We start from the raw sequence: 15,000 nt of genomic DNA, 5'->3' as shown, positions 1-15,000 counted from the left end.
CGTAAAAAAGAAGAATTTAGAACTTCTATTCCTTTTATTCCATGTATGTTCATCATCCATGTATTCCATTATTTTTATGCAATAGGGGTAAAAATTGGAGAAAACAACAGGTGTATGTCTTCAAAGTGTTTCTTTCCATTTACAATGCAAAAACCTGGCGGAAGTGAGGAAGAAGAAGAAGATTTTCCTGGCTTCTGACAGTCACGAAAACTCTTTGAAATGGCTTTTTTACTTTGTCGTTTTTTTTAACGCGCATTGAATACTGTAAGCAGCGCAACATTCGCAAAAAGGTAAATTACAAACCTTTTCTGTCCCATTCTCTTTGTAGGTCGTCCAGGTTACGTTGTCCAACGATGTATGTATCATGTATTTTGTTGTCCCTTGATCAGCAGTTGGTTTTCCTTGAGTTGCTATGGCGCAAATGTAGAATTTGTAACCAAGGTCGATTTGTAAGAAGTCGCTAACATTTGTTTTGGTGCTTGGTAACCATGCACCTCGACACACTTCAGGGGCCCAACCAACTTCGGGTGAGGAAGTTGAGTTGACGTCATCTGAAGATCTGCCATTAATGAACCAGCAAATTGCTTGAATCTGACAGCCTAAAAAAGGGATTATATTAACACGATGAGTTGATTTCACAGCTGTCTAGTTTATGACATCAAAAGTTTAATAACCAATGTGGTTACTTCCAGTTAAAAGCTCTTGGCCGCGTTGTTCAGTCGTAGTTCCATTGTCGCATCTGACTATACATGGGCAAAAACTTAGAGCCATGTTCCACTTTTATTATTTTAATAGTCAGAAGTAGAACAATATTGTTGTCTCGGTTATAATGAACCGGAAGACCTGCAGTGGAAAAAGTTGGATTTTCATTCGACGACAAGAGACTTGAAATCCATTCGAAATGAACAAGGATTTGTCCGATTCTAAAGGTTGAAGATACTCACTCACTAGCACAACTTTGAAATGTATAGACACCTAGTATTTAACAAAAAGTCACTGAAGAGAAGATGAATAATTGTTTTAGTATACACCACACAAGCAGAAAAAAAGTCTCGCACGCCGGCTACTAGGAGAGGAATAGTAATTGGATAAACGATGAAATGGTATATGAAATGGATCATATATGAACTGCGGATATGAAATCAAGTGAAGCTATGATCCTCGCAGTTATAAACGCAATTTTTGCAATTGCGTAAAGAAGCCCGAAAAATTCAGGACTTCGACGACGACGCTCTAACCAAGTGAGCTATATGAAGCCACTGATGTTGGGAGCTGGTCATTTATGGGTTCCAATGTTCCCGTGAGGAATGAATCAACTATGAAATGATATATGAAATGGATTATATATGAACTGCGGATATGAAATCAAGTGAAGCTATGATCCTCGCAGTTATGAAACGGATCATTGGACCCACAAATGACCAGTGGCTTCATAGCTTAGTTGGTTAGAGGGTCTTACCGGTATCGCGAGGTCACGGGCTCAAACCCCGTTGAAGTCCTGCATTTTTCAAGCTTCTTTACACAAGCTATGATCCCCGCAGTTATGAAACGGATCATTGGACCCACAAATGACCAGTGGCTTCATAGCGTAGTTGGTTAGAGTGTCTTACCGGTATCGCGAGGTCACGGGCTCAAACCCCGTTGAAGTCCTGCATTTTTCAAGCTTCTTTACACAATTGCAAAAATTGCGTTAACTTTATAACTGCGAGGATCATAGTTTCTGACTTGATTTCATATCCGCAGTTCATATATGACCCATTTCATATATCATTTCATCATAGATTCATTCCTCACGGGAACATTAGAACCCACAAATGACCAGCTCCCAACGTCAGTGGCTTCATAGCTCAGTTGGTTTGAGCGTCGGACCGGTATCGCGAGGTCACGGGTTCAAACCCCGTTGAAGTCCTGAATTTTTCAGTCTTCTTTCGCAATTGCAAAAATTGCATTTATAAATGCGAGGATGATAGCTTCACTTGAGTAACTGGATAATGAACTACGAGTTAGCCAATTAGCGGACGCGGAGAGAACTATTCACTTGTTTAGTAGTAATAATATTGGTTTTTGAAGAAGACGTTAAGCTAAACAGACATCTCTGTTTCTTGAAATATAAAAACACGGTCTTCTTTCTTAAAGAAAACGACTTTACACTCCCACACTACAGGACGCTTCTCGACAGCAGAGTAATGAATACGTTTCCACGTTCATATAGCAATGAGCGCAAACAGGATCGCGACTTTTGGTTCTCCCACCCAGTTTTGAATGAGTTATTCGTCTTATGAAGATTGTTAAGGAGGCTCGAAAGTGTTTTCCACAGGTACGAGTGGGTTTACAAAGGAAATGGATTACAGCAAAGTTGATCCTTTAGACGGGAAACAATGTGTTTCGTACTTTTGTCAGGCAGTTTCTTAAGGTTGTCCACGAGTCCCCAACTGTTTCCATGGCAACGGTACGACACTCCCAAAAGATCCTTTAAAAACAGTTTTTTAAAAATAGCTATAAAACTATTTAAATGATTTTTTTCTATTCAATCCCATTAAACTCTTTTTACATAATGAGAAAAATAAATCTAGCGGAACCACAGGTAACCCAGGCTCACTGTGTGCATCACGTAGGTATTAAAATACTGTATAGAGAACATATGAGGTGAAGTTTAGGTCTGAAAATTTGCTAGAAAATGGAAATAAAAATCGATAAAACTTACCATGTGGTAAGTTGTTGTTGTCTTTAATACGTAGACGAAGTTTCAGGAAAAATGGTCCCCGTTCACCTTCCTTCATAGTATAGTGACAAGGTAGGAGACTGAAGCCGGCGTCGGGACTCCGATCGACCCAAAACAAGCACGATTTTTTTCGCGAAAATCGAATCCAGTCGCTAAATAAACACGCCAGGTTCATGGAACAGGAATTTCTCTAAACTATGAATCCACTGAAGCATCTCCAGGTAGCAACGCGAAGCCACCAGGCTCCGTAGAACTTGTAAGTTGACCTGCTAAAATGGCGGTCAGAAAGTGTTGTCCTCGAAAATGTCCAATTCAAAATAGCACTGAACTCGGGACGCCTGGTGACGAGTATCATAAGTTCTGGAGGGAGGGGAGTCCCAAATTGCTCAAAACAAAACTCACTGAGCAATCTGGGACTCCCCTCCTTCCAGGGGGACATATATTTCTCTCTTCACCAGGCGTCCCAAAACAAGCACGATTTTTTTCGCGAAAATCGAATCCAGTCGCTAAATAAACACTCCAGGTTCGTGGAACAGGAATCTCTCTAAACCATGAATCCACTAAAGTATCTCCAGGTAGCAACGCAAAGCCACCAGGCTCCGTAGAACTTGAAAGTTGACCTGCTAAAATGGCGGCCAGAAAGTGTTGTCCTCGCAAAGTGTCCAATTCAAAATGGCACTGAACTCGAGACGCCTGGTGACGACTATAACAAGTTCTGGAGGAAGGGGAGTCCCAAATTGCTCAAAACAAAATTCACTGAGCAATCTGGGACTCCCCTCCCTCCAGGGGGACATATATTCCCCTCGTCACCAGGCGTCCCGAGTTCAGTGCCATTTTGAATTGGACACTTCGCGAGGACAACGCTTTCGGGCCGCCATTTTAGCAGGTCAACTTACAAGTTCTATGGAGCCTGGTGGCTTCGCGTTGCTACCCGGAGATGCTTCAGTGGATTCATAGTTTAGAGAAATTCCTGTTCCATGAACCTGGCGTGTTTATTTAGCGACTGGATTCGATTTTCGCCAAAAGAATCGTTCTTGTTTTGGGTCGATCGGAGTCCCGACGCTGGCTTCAGTCTCCTACCTTGTCACTACACTATGAAGGAAGGTGAACGGGGACCATTTTTCCCGAAACCTTGTCTACGTAGTAAGGACAACAATAGCTCACCACATGGTAAGTTTTATCGATTTTTATTTCCATTTTCTAGCAAATTTTCAGACCTAAACTTCGCCTCATATGCTCTCTATATTTTAATACCTACGTGACGCACACAGCGCGCCTGGGTTACCTGTGGCGGAACTTCCATAATTTATGAACTCAAAACATCGTTGGAAGATTGTTGGAGAAAATCCACCACATACTAATTTGAAAATTTTTCTTAAAGAATGCAACAAAACTTATGTGGCAAAGGTACCCGAGCTTAGTTTCGAGATATTGCTAAACATCTCTGACAATATCTTTTCCGGGTTTTGCGATTTTAGGTCACCTTTTTTATTTCCGGTCAAACGTTTGGATTCATCAGCTGACGCGACCAGCTTAAGGAGCCTTTGGAGCCTCCTAAACTTAGCCTTCATGCTTTGAGATGATAAAGAATACCACACACCACGACAGTTTAGTTTACAACAAACGATGATAGTTTAGGTCTCGAGTTTACACGTCGAATTTCAGTCGAATATGGTGCAGAGAAAGTTGATAATGCAAGCACTAAATTCAATACCCTGCGAGCAGAGTCTCTTTCCAGGGGCACCCAACGAGAATATAGTTCAAAACCACTTAAACATAGCATTCTTAAACGTATTTTAGTTTTTAAACGGTAGATATAGGCAAATTTTAAAAATTTATCCCCTAAAATATTTCATATGTTCGGATTTCCTAGCTAAAAGCCGAGGATCCGAAAATTATAGGGATCAAAAGTTACCTTTTCGAAAATTTCAGCCAGAAAAAAGGCTCCCGAAAATTCTAGGCGACTTTTTTGGGGTAAAAATCCGTTAAAAATGGGCAATGATACCATTTTTTAGATGTTCAAAAATCCTAGGACAGGCAGGCAAGCAAGAAATTTTAAAACAAATGTTCCGAAAATTCTAGATCTCAAATCGTCTTACAAAAAGATATTTTGACGTTGGGTGCTTCTGTCTTTCGATCTTGCTTGATAAACTTTCCTCTTCCCAACTTACCTAGGAAGATCGAGAGAGACGCTGCTCGCAGGGTATAAATTCAATCGTGTCAGCTAGGATTACCCTCGGGAGTATTTTTTTATGAAGTTGAACTCTTGTGAGCATTACGAGAAAAGTGATTTTGGATGCGGAAGATGTTGAATAACTTTCCAAATTACATTATAATCAAGAAGGACCGGAGGGCAGAGATAAGTAAATCAGTGAAAATACAAGCTTGTCATATCGTAAATATTATACCTCTATAAGCAGAGTAGACTTCCACTTCAGCCAGCGAGAAAAAATGTCCACGAGAAGTCAAGGCTACACGTCTTCCCAACACTCTGGGCCAACAGAGGGTGCGAAATCTAGAAATTCCCTCGTAGATACGATCTTTAACAGGCGTTCGACATTCCTGACCTTCTTCAGTTGATGTTGACAGCTGTGTTGAGGCTAAAAAAGGTGCGAATACAAATCAACATAACTGCACACCAACTCCTACATGTATGAGTCACTCCATGAAATGACAGAACAAAAAGTTTGATTAATTCATTTCAGCGGATTATGAGATTCTCGTTAGAGTTCATTCTTGGTTCTGTTTAAAATGTTTTAAACGTTCTTACATCTTTTAGTATAAGTGTTTCAGATTGAGACAATAAGAGTAAGTAAAAGTAAAACTACCATAGCTTTAAACCTCTACTAACTATGTTTTAAACAGTTTAAAACACAATTATAAATTCAAGGCAACATTTACGTTTAATGTTTATTCATTCATTCGGTGGACATTATAGACTGATGTACAATCTTTAGTTTTGGCCTTCAAACTCAAAGTTAACACGGCAAGAGAATAATAATATTCTTTCCCAACTGACGAAGTAGGGAAATAGTGCTATTGTGGCTTGACATTGGTCTCTAAAACAATATTTGATAAAACAATAATTATTGAATTGGATTTTTGGGATATGCGTGAAGAAACCAGCTCTTGAAGTAGAACCCACCTTCCTAGACCATGATTATTCCGCATGTCACAAAAGCACTCTTTCAAAAAGTGTTTAATATTTCTCTTCGCTTCATAAAGAACCTTAAAAGCATTAATAAATAGAGGATTATACCTCATGACTGCCGGGAATACGAACTTGTCTTTATGTTAAGGCGCTTTCCCTTTGTCAGAACTACCCGGCCAGACACATCAGTTTGCAAAGAAAATGCAACAATTAGAAGGAATACTTGCATGATAATCCCTCGCATTCTTCTGGAGGAGTATATATCATCCTCAAAGTCCTTCCAAATGCCTGGCCTGGCCGGTCAGTTCTATCAAATGGAAAGTGTCCTAAGAGTGCTGATAGTACATCTCACGACGGTCAGTGCAGCAAACGATCGTGAGAGATATATCAGCGCAAGAAGAAAAAAATCGTATCCCCGCACAGTCATATACCATGTTCTGTTTACTATACAGATAATAACAATCCAAATCCGAGACATCTCAGTTTTTATTCATTTTAAAAGCATCGAAAAAAGTGATCACCTTTACTAAAGAAAGTCAAAGGTAGTTTCACTGTCTTCGTATCTTGAAGCCATTTTTTTACCAATCTTTTAAAATGAAATTTTAATTAATGACACCAACGGCCACATGAATTCACGCATGAACAGGATGCACTTATATATGGTATGATATATTATTAGTAGTAGCTATCGCTAAGTGCCAACGAAACAATCAATATAATACATAGTTTACAGATTTGTATCAGAGTTCCAAAACACCCAACAGTAGTTGCATTTTTTTTTATTCGAAAGAACTGCAACTCAACTTATCTAGTTAATAGAAATTGCACACTTTGTATCTCCAACAATGTAGATGTCAACGTGTTTTGCAATAACATGGAAAGTACTGCTGTAATTTTTGAACGGCCGTAATTTTAACAGGAATATACAATAATTAAGTTGAATAAAATCAGTGCCATGTAACAAATCGCCAAAGCGTTTTCAGACTTTTCAGCGTGGAGCATGCAACGGGCCAGCCAAGCTCTCTCGCACATTAAAGTTGTTTCACTTGTAGAATTTTTATTTTGCAAGATGCAGCCATGAATTACAAGTCAAATTGATCGTTTAATTTTGTAATTTGCAGACAACATATTTTCTTTGACTGCCTGACAGTGACTGTGATTTACGTGAAAGAGCAGACAAAATCCAAAACAAAGGCAATAAATTCGAAAACAGACAATGTGCGGGGAAAATATGACGGGACAAAGCACGCGCGCTTGCACATTGGGCACGAAATTTCAAAAGTATTGTCATGTATTCAAATCTTAGAATTGAATTGCCTTTGAACAATTATTTAGATAAATTTACTAACTGAATCAGTTTCAATTTGCCTAAAGTTACATTAAATTTTTGCGACAAAATGCAATTTTCAATCGGAAAGAACTTTTGAAATACCCTGTACACACACATTCACAGATAGCTAGCATTTACAACATGAAACCTTAGTTAATCGAAGGACTGGTTATGAAACCTTAGAACTTTCAAAAGCGAGAACAATGTTCTCGCAATCGATGTTGAATTGACCGTGAGCCTGCACAATCTTTTGTTTTCGCTTCGCACGGGTTTGCAAATTAGTTGCGCATAATTTAATCGAAGGATTTGATTGGTTATCTTCTCGAAAAAAGGTGCGTTTTGTGCAGGGTCAAGGCCAAAAATACGGACAAAAACATGAAACAAAGGAACTTGTCGAGTTTCATAACCATCTTCATGCATTAACTATGATGAAACATAAGAAAGTAATAATGATAACTAGGGTGTGATTAATGATAACTAGTAATTTTTAAGATTAACGTTGAGACATCAACATAATCATCCTCATTACCAAGCACCGCAAGTAAAAATTGGTGACTTTTGTTTTTAAAAGGTCTTTTCCTAAGTTTGCGCAAGACAGGCTTCAGGCAATTCCATAGCTTAGCTCCAAAAATGGAAAGCGAATTAAGTGGAATACTCACTCTTGATATATTAACATGCAAGTTACCAACATCAGAAAATCTAGCGTTATATGAATGAACGCCGGTCGGATGAACAGGTGAAAAGATCACAGATATTCTGAGGTGCAGAATTAGTAGATATGTCGTGCATAAAAGAACATACTGTTTCAAAATAAAGCAGTTTGAGGGGTAAAACATTAGTGGAGACAAACGAAAGAATAGCATGAGATCTATTACCAGCCGAAGAGCTCGTTTCTGTAAGATAAAGATCTTCCTCGAATAAACCTGTGCAGCTTGGCCCCAGGCAGCAATTCCATAGTAAGTAGATGGGAAAATCAGAGAACGGTAAATTTCGATTAAAGGGACGGAGTGCCTGAATCGTGCATTCAAAAATGCATTAATAATTCATGACAATAGCCTAACACCGATAAAACGTCACGGCTATGAGCTTTATATCCTGATAAAACACTCCTCGTTAGTATTCTTTATATAAAGAATACTAATAAGGCATAGCTTGTGTTTCTTGTATGCTAATATTCACCTCTCACAATTTGAACCATTGTTTTGAGGCCAGAGGGAAACGCTCTTTGTGGAATGTTTTTGAAGCCGTTCAAAAAACTCGCGGCACGTGTTTTAACGGGTCTAAAAACACTCGGCTACACCTCGTGTTTTTAAACCCCAATAAAACACTGCTGTTCGTTTTTTAAACTTTACATAATTCTAATAACTCTGCTAATTTTAGAGGCATTATAATCGGTATGATAAATTTAGGTCAAGTTTTTATCGATGAGCATTCCCAGGAGCTTTGCATAATCTTTATATTCAAGAGAAATATCACTATTTGAGGCATTGTTATATATCCTTATATTAATGTGATAGTTAAGCGTCTTTTGTGATGGCCTAAGAATATCGGACAAAATTTGATTTTTTTGCATTTACGGTCAGCTTATTTGCATTTAACCAGTTACAGACTTTCTGCAATTTGAAGTTCGCTACACTTTCTAGCGACTTCAAATCCTTGTCATCATACGGCAGGTTTGTATCATCAGCAAATAAATAAAAAGAAAGCTTCTCAGAAGAATTATAAATATCATTGATATAAATCAAGAAAAGTAAAAGGCCTAGAACCGATAACTGGGCCTAGAACTGTTATTAATATCAGATGCTATTAGAAGCAGAAGCTTTTCGAAGAACCTATCTTTACTTCTAAAGAGCTGTGAAGACTTCTATCATTTGTGGACATGAGAATCCCTTATAATAAAGCTGAATTCACCAGTAATGAAAGCCTAATTACCAGAAAAGTTTAATGGCACGTCGATAAAATTGTTCAAAAATTATGTAAGGATTCCTCGTCGTTATTGATTTTTTGGGACATTGAAGTCCGGGAACCCAGATTTGATCGAGCGCGAAGGGACTGGGACCTGTGACGTAGAAGGAGTAAGTTGTAGCTTTGTTGGTAGTGAAATGTTGGTGAAATGTTTGTGGACGGAGTTTCATACAAAATTATTTAATACATAACAGAACTTATACTGTCACTTACTGTGTCAGTAGTATAGCGCGTGAATTCGAAGTGAGTTACTCCCGCTGTGTCGTCAGCCCAGACTTCGTCGCTCGGTCAAAACAGCACAGGAATCCGAATAAATGCTTTTTAATGCACGTAAGCCTTGAAAAAAATGTCTGGAACTGTAAAAACTGTTTTCAAACTGTGGATAAATTACTGCACAAGAGAGCTGAACTGAGCTATCCTCCTTCTTCTGATGTGGATTGAGCCAAGAGATTCGCAGATTTCTTTAATAGCAAAATATCCGTAATAACCTCTCTAGTGATGCTTGCGATGCGGCACCTTTCCTCTCAGACTCAGTCCACTGCCCTTTCCAGTTGACCAGCTTTGAATAGGTGTCGGTTGAACAAGTGAATCATCTTATCAAGACTGGTTCTATAAAGTAGTGTGCTTTCGATCCAGTTCCTGTGTGTGTGCTCAAATTCTGCCTTTTTGACCTTCTGCCCGTGATTACTAAAATGATCAATCTTTCGTTGGAGACAGGAACTGTTGAGGATGTTATCAAGGAAGCGCTGTTGATCCCTTTAGTGAAGAAGGTGAATTCTGACTTTGAGGTTTTTAGTAATTTTCGACCGATTTCGAATCTAATGTTTACTTCCAAATTAATCATTGAAAAGGCTGCTGCTCATCAGTTAACTAGCTATACTTAAATAATGATCTAGGTGAAGTTTTCCAGTCTGCACACAAGAAATTGCATAGTACTGAAACAACTTTGCTCAGATTTCAAAATGATATCCTGCGAGCTATTGATAGTCGCCGCTCTGTTCTCCTTGTTTTGTTAGATCTATCTGCAGCCTTTGATACCGTTGATCATTTTATTCTTTTGGAGCGATTGTCACATCGTTTCGGTATTAAGAGCAAAGCACTTTCCTGATTTAAATCTCAACTCACTAATAGAAAACAGTTTGTGATGGTTCGGGATGGAAAGTCCATTAGTCGAGATCTTCTTTTGTGGTGTACCTCAAGGCTCAGTCTTAGGACCTATTTTGTATTAACTGTACACGTCACCATTGGCGGACATAGTTAGATTTCACGGGATGTGTTTTCTCTTCTCCACGCAAATTTATCTTTCATTTGAGTCATCTTCGTTGGTTGACAAACTTTCTGCTCTTTCCTGCATTGAGGCCTGCATTAGTGATATAAATAAGTGGATGCTATCTAATAAGCTTAAGCTTAATAATAGTAAAACGGAGGTGCTAGTCATTGGAGCGCCACACCGCCCTCACCAACAGTTTGATCTCAGTTTACTTGTTGGCGATGAGAATGTAGTACCTACTTCATCCGCGAGAAATTTGGGAACCGTCTTCGATGACAACATGACACTTGAGTCTCACGTCGCTGCTATTTGTAAATATGCTTTTTTTCACATTAGGAATATTGCTAGAATTAAGCGATATTTGTCTCAAGCGAATATCAAGACTCTAATTCACGCGTTTGTTACTTGCAAGTTGGACCACTGTAATTCGCTACTTATTGGCCTCACCTTCAGATTTGTGCTGCTTGGTTGGTTGTTGGTGGCCGTAAATACGACCCAGTTGCGTCAGTGTTACGTCAGCTTTATTGGCTACCGATTGAGAAGCGCATAGTTTACAGGATAAATTGCTCCCAACCTATAATGCTCTGCAATGGTTTAGCTCCCCTGTATACATGTATGTGTGATAGGCTTGAGTTTCGTATTCCTACTCGCAGGCTTCGATCATCTGATACTTTTGTTTTAAATGTTCCTCGGTACAATCTCAAAAGTTATGGTGATAGAGCTTTTTCCGTTGCAGCTTCTAAATTATGGAATAATTTGCCACTAGATATAAAGTTAAGCCCTAATGTGAATGTGTGCACGTTTAAATCAAAGCTTAAGACTTATTTGTTCAAGTATAGTTACTATTGACACGTTTTCTTTTCTTGGATCTAGTTTTTTTTCCAGCATTTCTTTTTTAATTTTGATTTTTATTGTTGTAAAGCGCCTTTAGAAAATTGGATAAAGGCGCTACATAAATGACTACTTATTAATATTATTTCTTGAATTAACCAACTGTACAATTTTGCCCCATTCCTGTAAAATAAGTTTCAAATATAATAAATATATCCGCAATCTAGAATACAAGAAAGGTCATCACTACATAGTGGGCCTAGTTGTCTCCCCCACACATCCCACTTGTTGAAAGATGTTCAAAAATTCAGATGAAAATTAAGGTTAAAAGACAACGTAGGTATCTATAATAGCCCTCAGTTAACTTCAACATCATACAACTTAATACAAATCAAACCAAGTGTGAAACAATAAAATTCAGTTCCCATTCGCTATTGCCAAAGCTTGAATTCCGAAAAAGGAATTGGGGGGGGGGGGGAGGGGGGGGGAGGTGGAGGGCGGAGACTTAACTACCAAAAAAAAATGGTGATAAAGCACTTTAACTTGTTTTAAAATGAGTCTGGTTAACTATGTAGCTGTAAGTAATGCAAGCTTTGAAACACATAGCAACCTTCTGTAAAGGTTAATGCCACTAGCAGCCAGCTTATTTTTGAATGATACTAAGACAAATTTTATTTTATATTTTTATAACCTGACAGTAAGTACAAAATTCTCAGTTATCATTTTAAAATTAAAACGTTACTCAGATGATTAAAAGGTAAAATACTGTCCGATTCTCAGCTCTGAGTTATTCGCTGTCCCAATACTTGTCAATGCCAAAAGGCCACAGTTTTACCCATTTATTTTGTTCGGTAGATCAGACCCCATTTGCTCAATTGGTGTATAACTATAATTATAATTAGATGTGCCTAGGGTGTGCATATTCATTGTTACAGGAGAAAATATACTGAAATTATTGCAGACTGAAACTGTTAGATAAAGACTTATCCACCGGTATGCTTGTCCGAATGTGACAAAATATCAAGATTGCCAATTTCATGTGTCAACTATACATTTATAAATCAAGTTTCTCATATTCATATCAAATTGACATATGCTTTATGTGAAACGATATATCTATACATCAAGTTTTTTATATTCATGTCAAGTTCCCAGATATTCACGTCAAAACAGCTTTCCCTTACCAATGCAACTATGCCTATATCAAGCCGACTTTTTTACTTTTGATAAAAAATTCATGTCAAGTTAACGTTAACATTTTTATAAGTCAAGAAAGCCTGGTGCCGAGCATTTCAAAAAGGAAGAGGGAGTCTGAGAACCAGCCGTACAATAGACAACATCTGGTGGCCGCGAATCTCTTCATTCCGAACGCAGAAGAGTGTTCTGATCTTGTCTTTCTTCACAATGTACCCCGCGATGACGACCAAGCTAAGTTCTTGTAGAGAAGAGTAGAGTAGAGCAGTACAAAGAAACATTTACAAGCTAGTCACATATCAACGCATCCAGTCATCGACACACGTCTTCACCAAGGTGACTCTAACTCTCAGTTATGACATTGAGCAGCTGATAAAGGCCTTGAGACAAATCTTGTTGCGACTGAAAAGCCTGTTCTGCCATAACAACCAGGAAACTGACAACGAGTACAATATAGCAGTATGGCAGATGCCGCTTTGGATGATATGATCAGACAAATTCTGTCTTCAGCTCCCAAATAAGAAATTGCCGACGACAGTATAGGGTTCTTGAAGAAATTCTAAGTAGTATCCGTTCATGTGAACTACGTACCCTCTCCGGCTGAATGATTCGTGGAGATTCCAAAGGATGGCCTCCTCTCAAGTCCAGATTGCCGGTATTCGGGACGAAAATAGAGCAACAACAAAACTTTATTTAACCGTGGGACCCTTTTCACTAAAAAGTGGTCCTCTCAAGAGCCGTGTGCTTTAACACTAACAAATATATTGCCCAGGAGTACCTAAAATATTAAACTTAAACATTACAAGCATCGTTGAAATACCTCATATTAAGTACTATAAAAGTAATTTCTAATTTGCAATAACAGAATAAAACTATTTAAAGTAGTGAGACCTGCTTAGCCTCGGCTGAGAGACTGTTCCATGTTAAAGGAAAGGTTACGTTTATACAAACGTTGGCCGTGTAGCACTTATATTTTAAACAGAATTAACTGAAGAGAGTGTAGTGTAACGTGAAGTGCTAGAGATCTAACCCGAAGGTCGTGGGTTCAATTCCCACCCTGGTCAGTGTGGGCCCAGTTCCATCCAACATCCAACACGAAGTGTCCCTTTAAGCCTAAGCATTTGCTACCCAATTTTCAACAATAAGGTAAGGGTAAAGGTTTGCATTAGTTTTTGCTTTGGGTATATGCAGCAGTTAATCTTTACTTAAAGAGCAGCATTTGGGGGACACTTTGTTTTTTGTCAATTGTCTGTATTCTGAGAGACGAGCGATGTTGAAGTTGGCGAGAAGAGCAAGGGGACACTTTGTGACGTTTATTGAAACCCGTGTGCATCTAATTCGGGTCAAACCTGGACATAAGTGAATTATTGACTATTATCTCTTTTGTCTAATTTGAATAGGATTTTAGAAAAAAACTATTATATTACCGGATGAAGGAATTTATTGACAAAAATAATCTAATGTACTCCTCACAGTATGGCTTCCGCAAATCACATTCCAAAGAGCATGCGATACTTGATATTGTCGAAGTAATACTGAGCAATATGGATAAACCTTACTTCTCATGCGATGTCTTCATTGACCCAAAAAAGGCATTCGATGCGGTCAACCATGAAATATTACTCGATTAATTGAACTTTTACGGTTTCCGGGGATTGATAAATGATTGGTTTCAATCACATCTAAAAAATAAAATGCAAGCAATTCAAATTGGAGAGTATTTATCAACAAAACTTATTTCTCCCTGTGGTGTGTCCCAGGGACCAGTCCTAGGACCTCTTCTATTTTTACTTTAAATACATAAATAACATTCACCTCAGTTCCGATAAACTAAAATGTTATCTCTTGGCAGATGAAACTAATATGCTTTATGCTGATAAGAATCTCGAGGCGATTGAACAAACTGTTAATGCAGACTTAAAGAACGTACATGATTGGTTGAGTAAAAATAAGTTGACATTGAATACAAAAAAATTATAATTTTGTAATTTTTCGTCCTCATCACAAAAAATGCATTTTTCCCCTAAATAAGTATTTTAGATTGTGAAACAAGCAAAAGAGTCAGTTTAGAGCAAAAAAGTCATATCAAATACCTAGGTGTTTTAATCGATCAAAATTTGTGATGGAAAAGTCATGTTGATTCTGCTATCATAAAAATGAGTAAAATTATGGGAATGATTGCGTCCAATGCGTCCAATGCTTAATCTATTTGCCGATGGAAGAGAACATGCCATCCCTTTATTTGTCAAAGCACAAATTCTGCCTGTTACTTTCTTATATTATGAAGTCGTTAGCAAATTAATAATTGATGTGCACAATCAGAGGGCCCCAATCAACGGTAATCAGTCGTTTCGCCTACTGTCTGTTCGCCTACGTCTAAAGTCGGTTCGCCTACGTCCAATATGTCAGTTCGCCCACGATTAATATGTAAAAGGTTTAAAACTGAATTATTTAAAAGTCCTTGTTGAACCTCGCAGAAACACTGAGTATTAAGATGAAATAAACCACCGTTTACGGTCTTTGTGTTTACTTGTGAT

The 15,000-nt window shown here is 38.3% G+C and overlaps 2 protein-coding genes across 2 annotated transcripts in view; both read right to left on the bottom strand.

The window, feature by feature from the left end:
- Window positions 1-2,780, bottom strand: part of LOC138008000 (uncharacterized) — a 17,838-nt gene extending 15,058 nt beyond the window's left edge. The window contains exons 1-2 of the mRNA XM_068855170.1: window positions 2,705-2,780; window positions 304-599 (exon numbers count right to left, since the gene is read on the bottom strand). Coding sequence (XP_068711271.1) covers window positions 304-599; window positions 2,705-2,780 — 372 coding nt within the window. The remainder of the gene's footprint in view (window positions 1-303; window positions 600-2,704) is intronic.
- A 2,180-nt stretch (window positions 2,781-4,960) lies between these two features.
- The window catches only part of LOC138007991 (uncharacterized), a 162,152-nt gene continuing 152,112 nt past the window's right edge, over window positions 4,961-15,000 (bottom strand). Inside the window, exon 6 of the mRNA XM_068855159.1 lies at window positions 4,961-5,322. Within this exon, the coding sequence (XP_068711260.1) occupies window positions 5,111-5,322 (212 nt within the window). The 3' untranslated portion in view covers window positions 4,961-5,110. The remainder of the gene's footprint in view (window positions 5,323-15,000) is intronic.

The sequence above is a fragment of the Montipora foliosa genome, chromosome 1 (assembly GCF_036669935.1).
Source record: "Montipora foliosa isolate CH-2021 chromosome 1, ASM3666993v2, whole genome shotgun sequence".
NCBI lineage: Eukaryota > Metazoa > Cnidaria > Anthozoa > Scleractinia > Acroporidae > Montipora > Montipora foliosa.
Note: the sequence above shows the minus strand (reverse complement) of the source record. Positions and strands in the feature narration are given on the sequence as shown.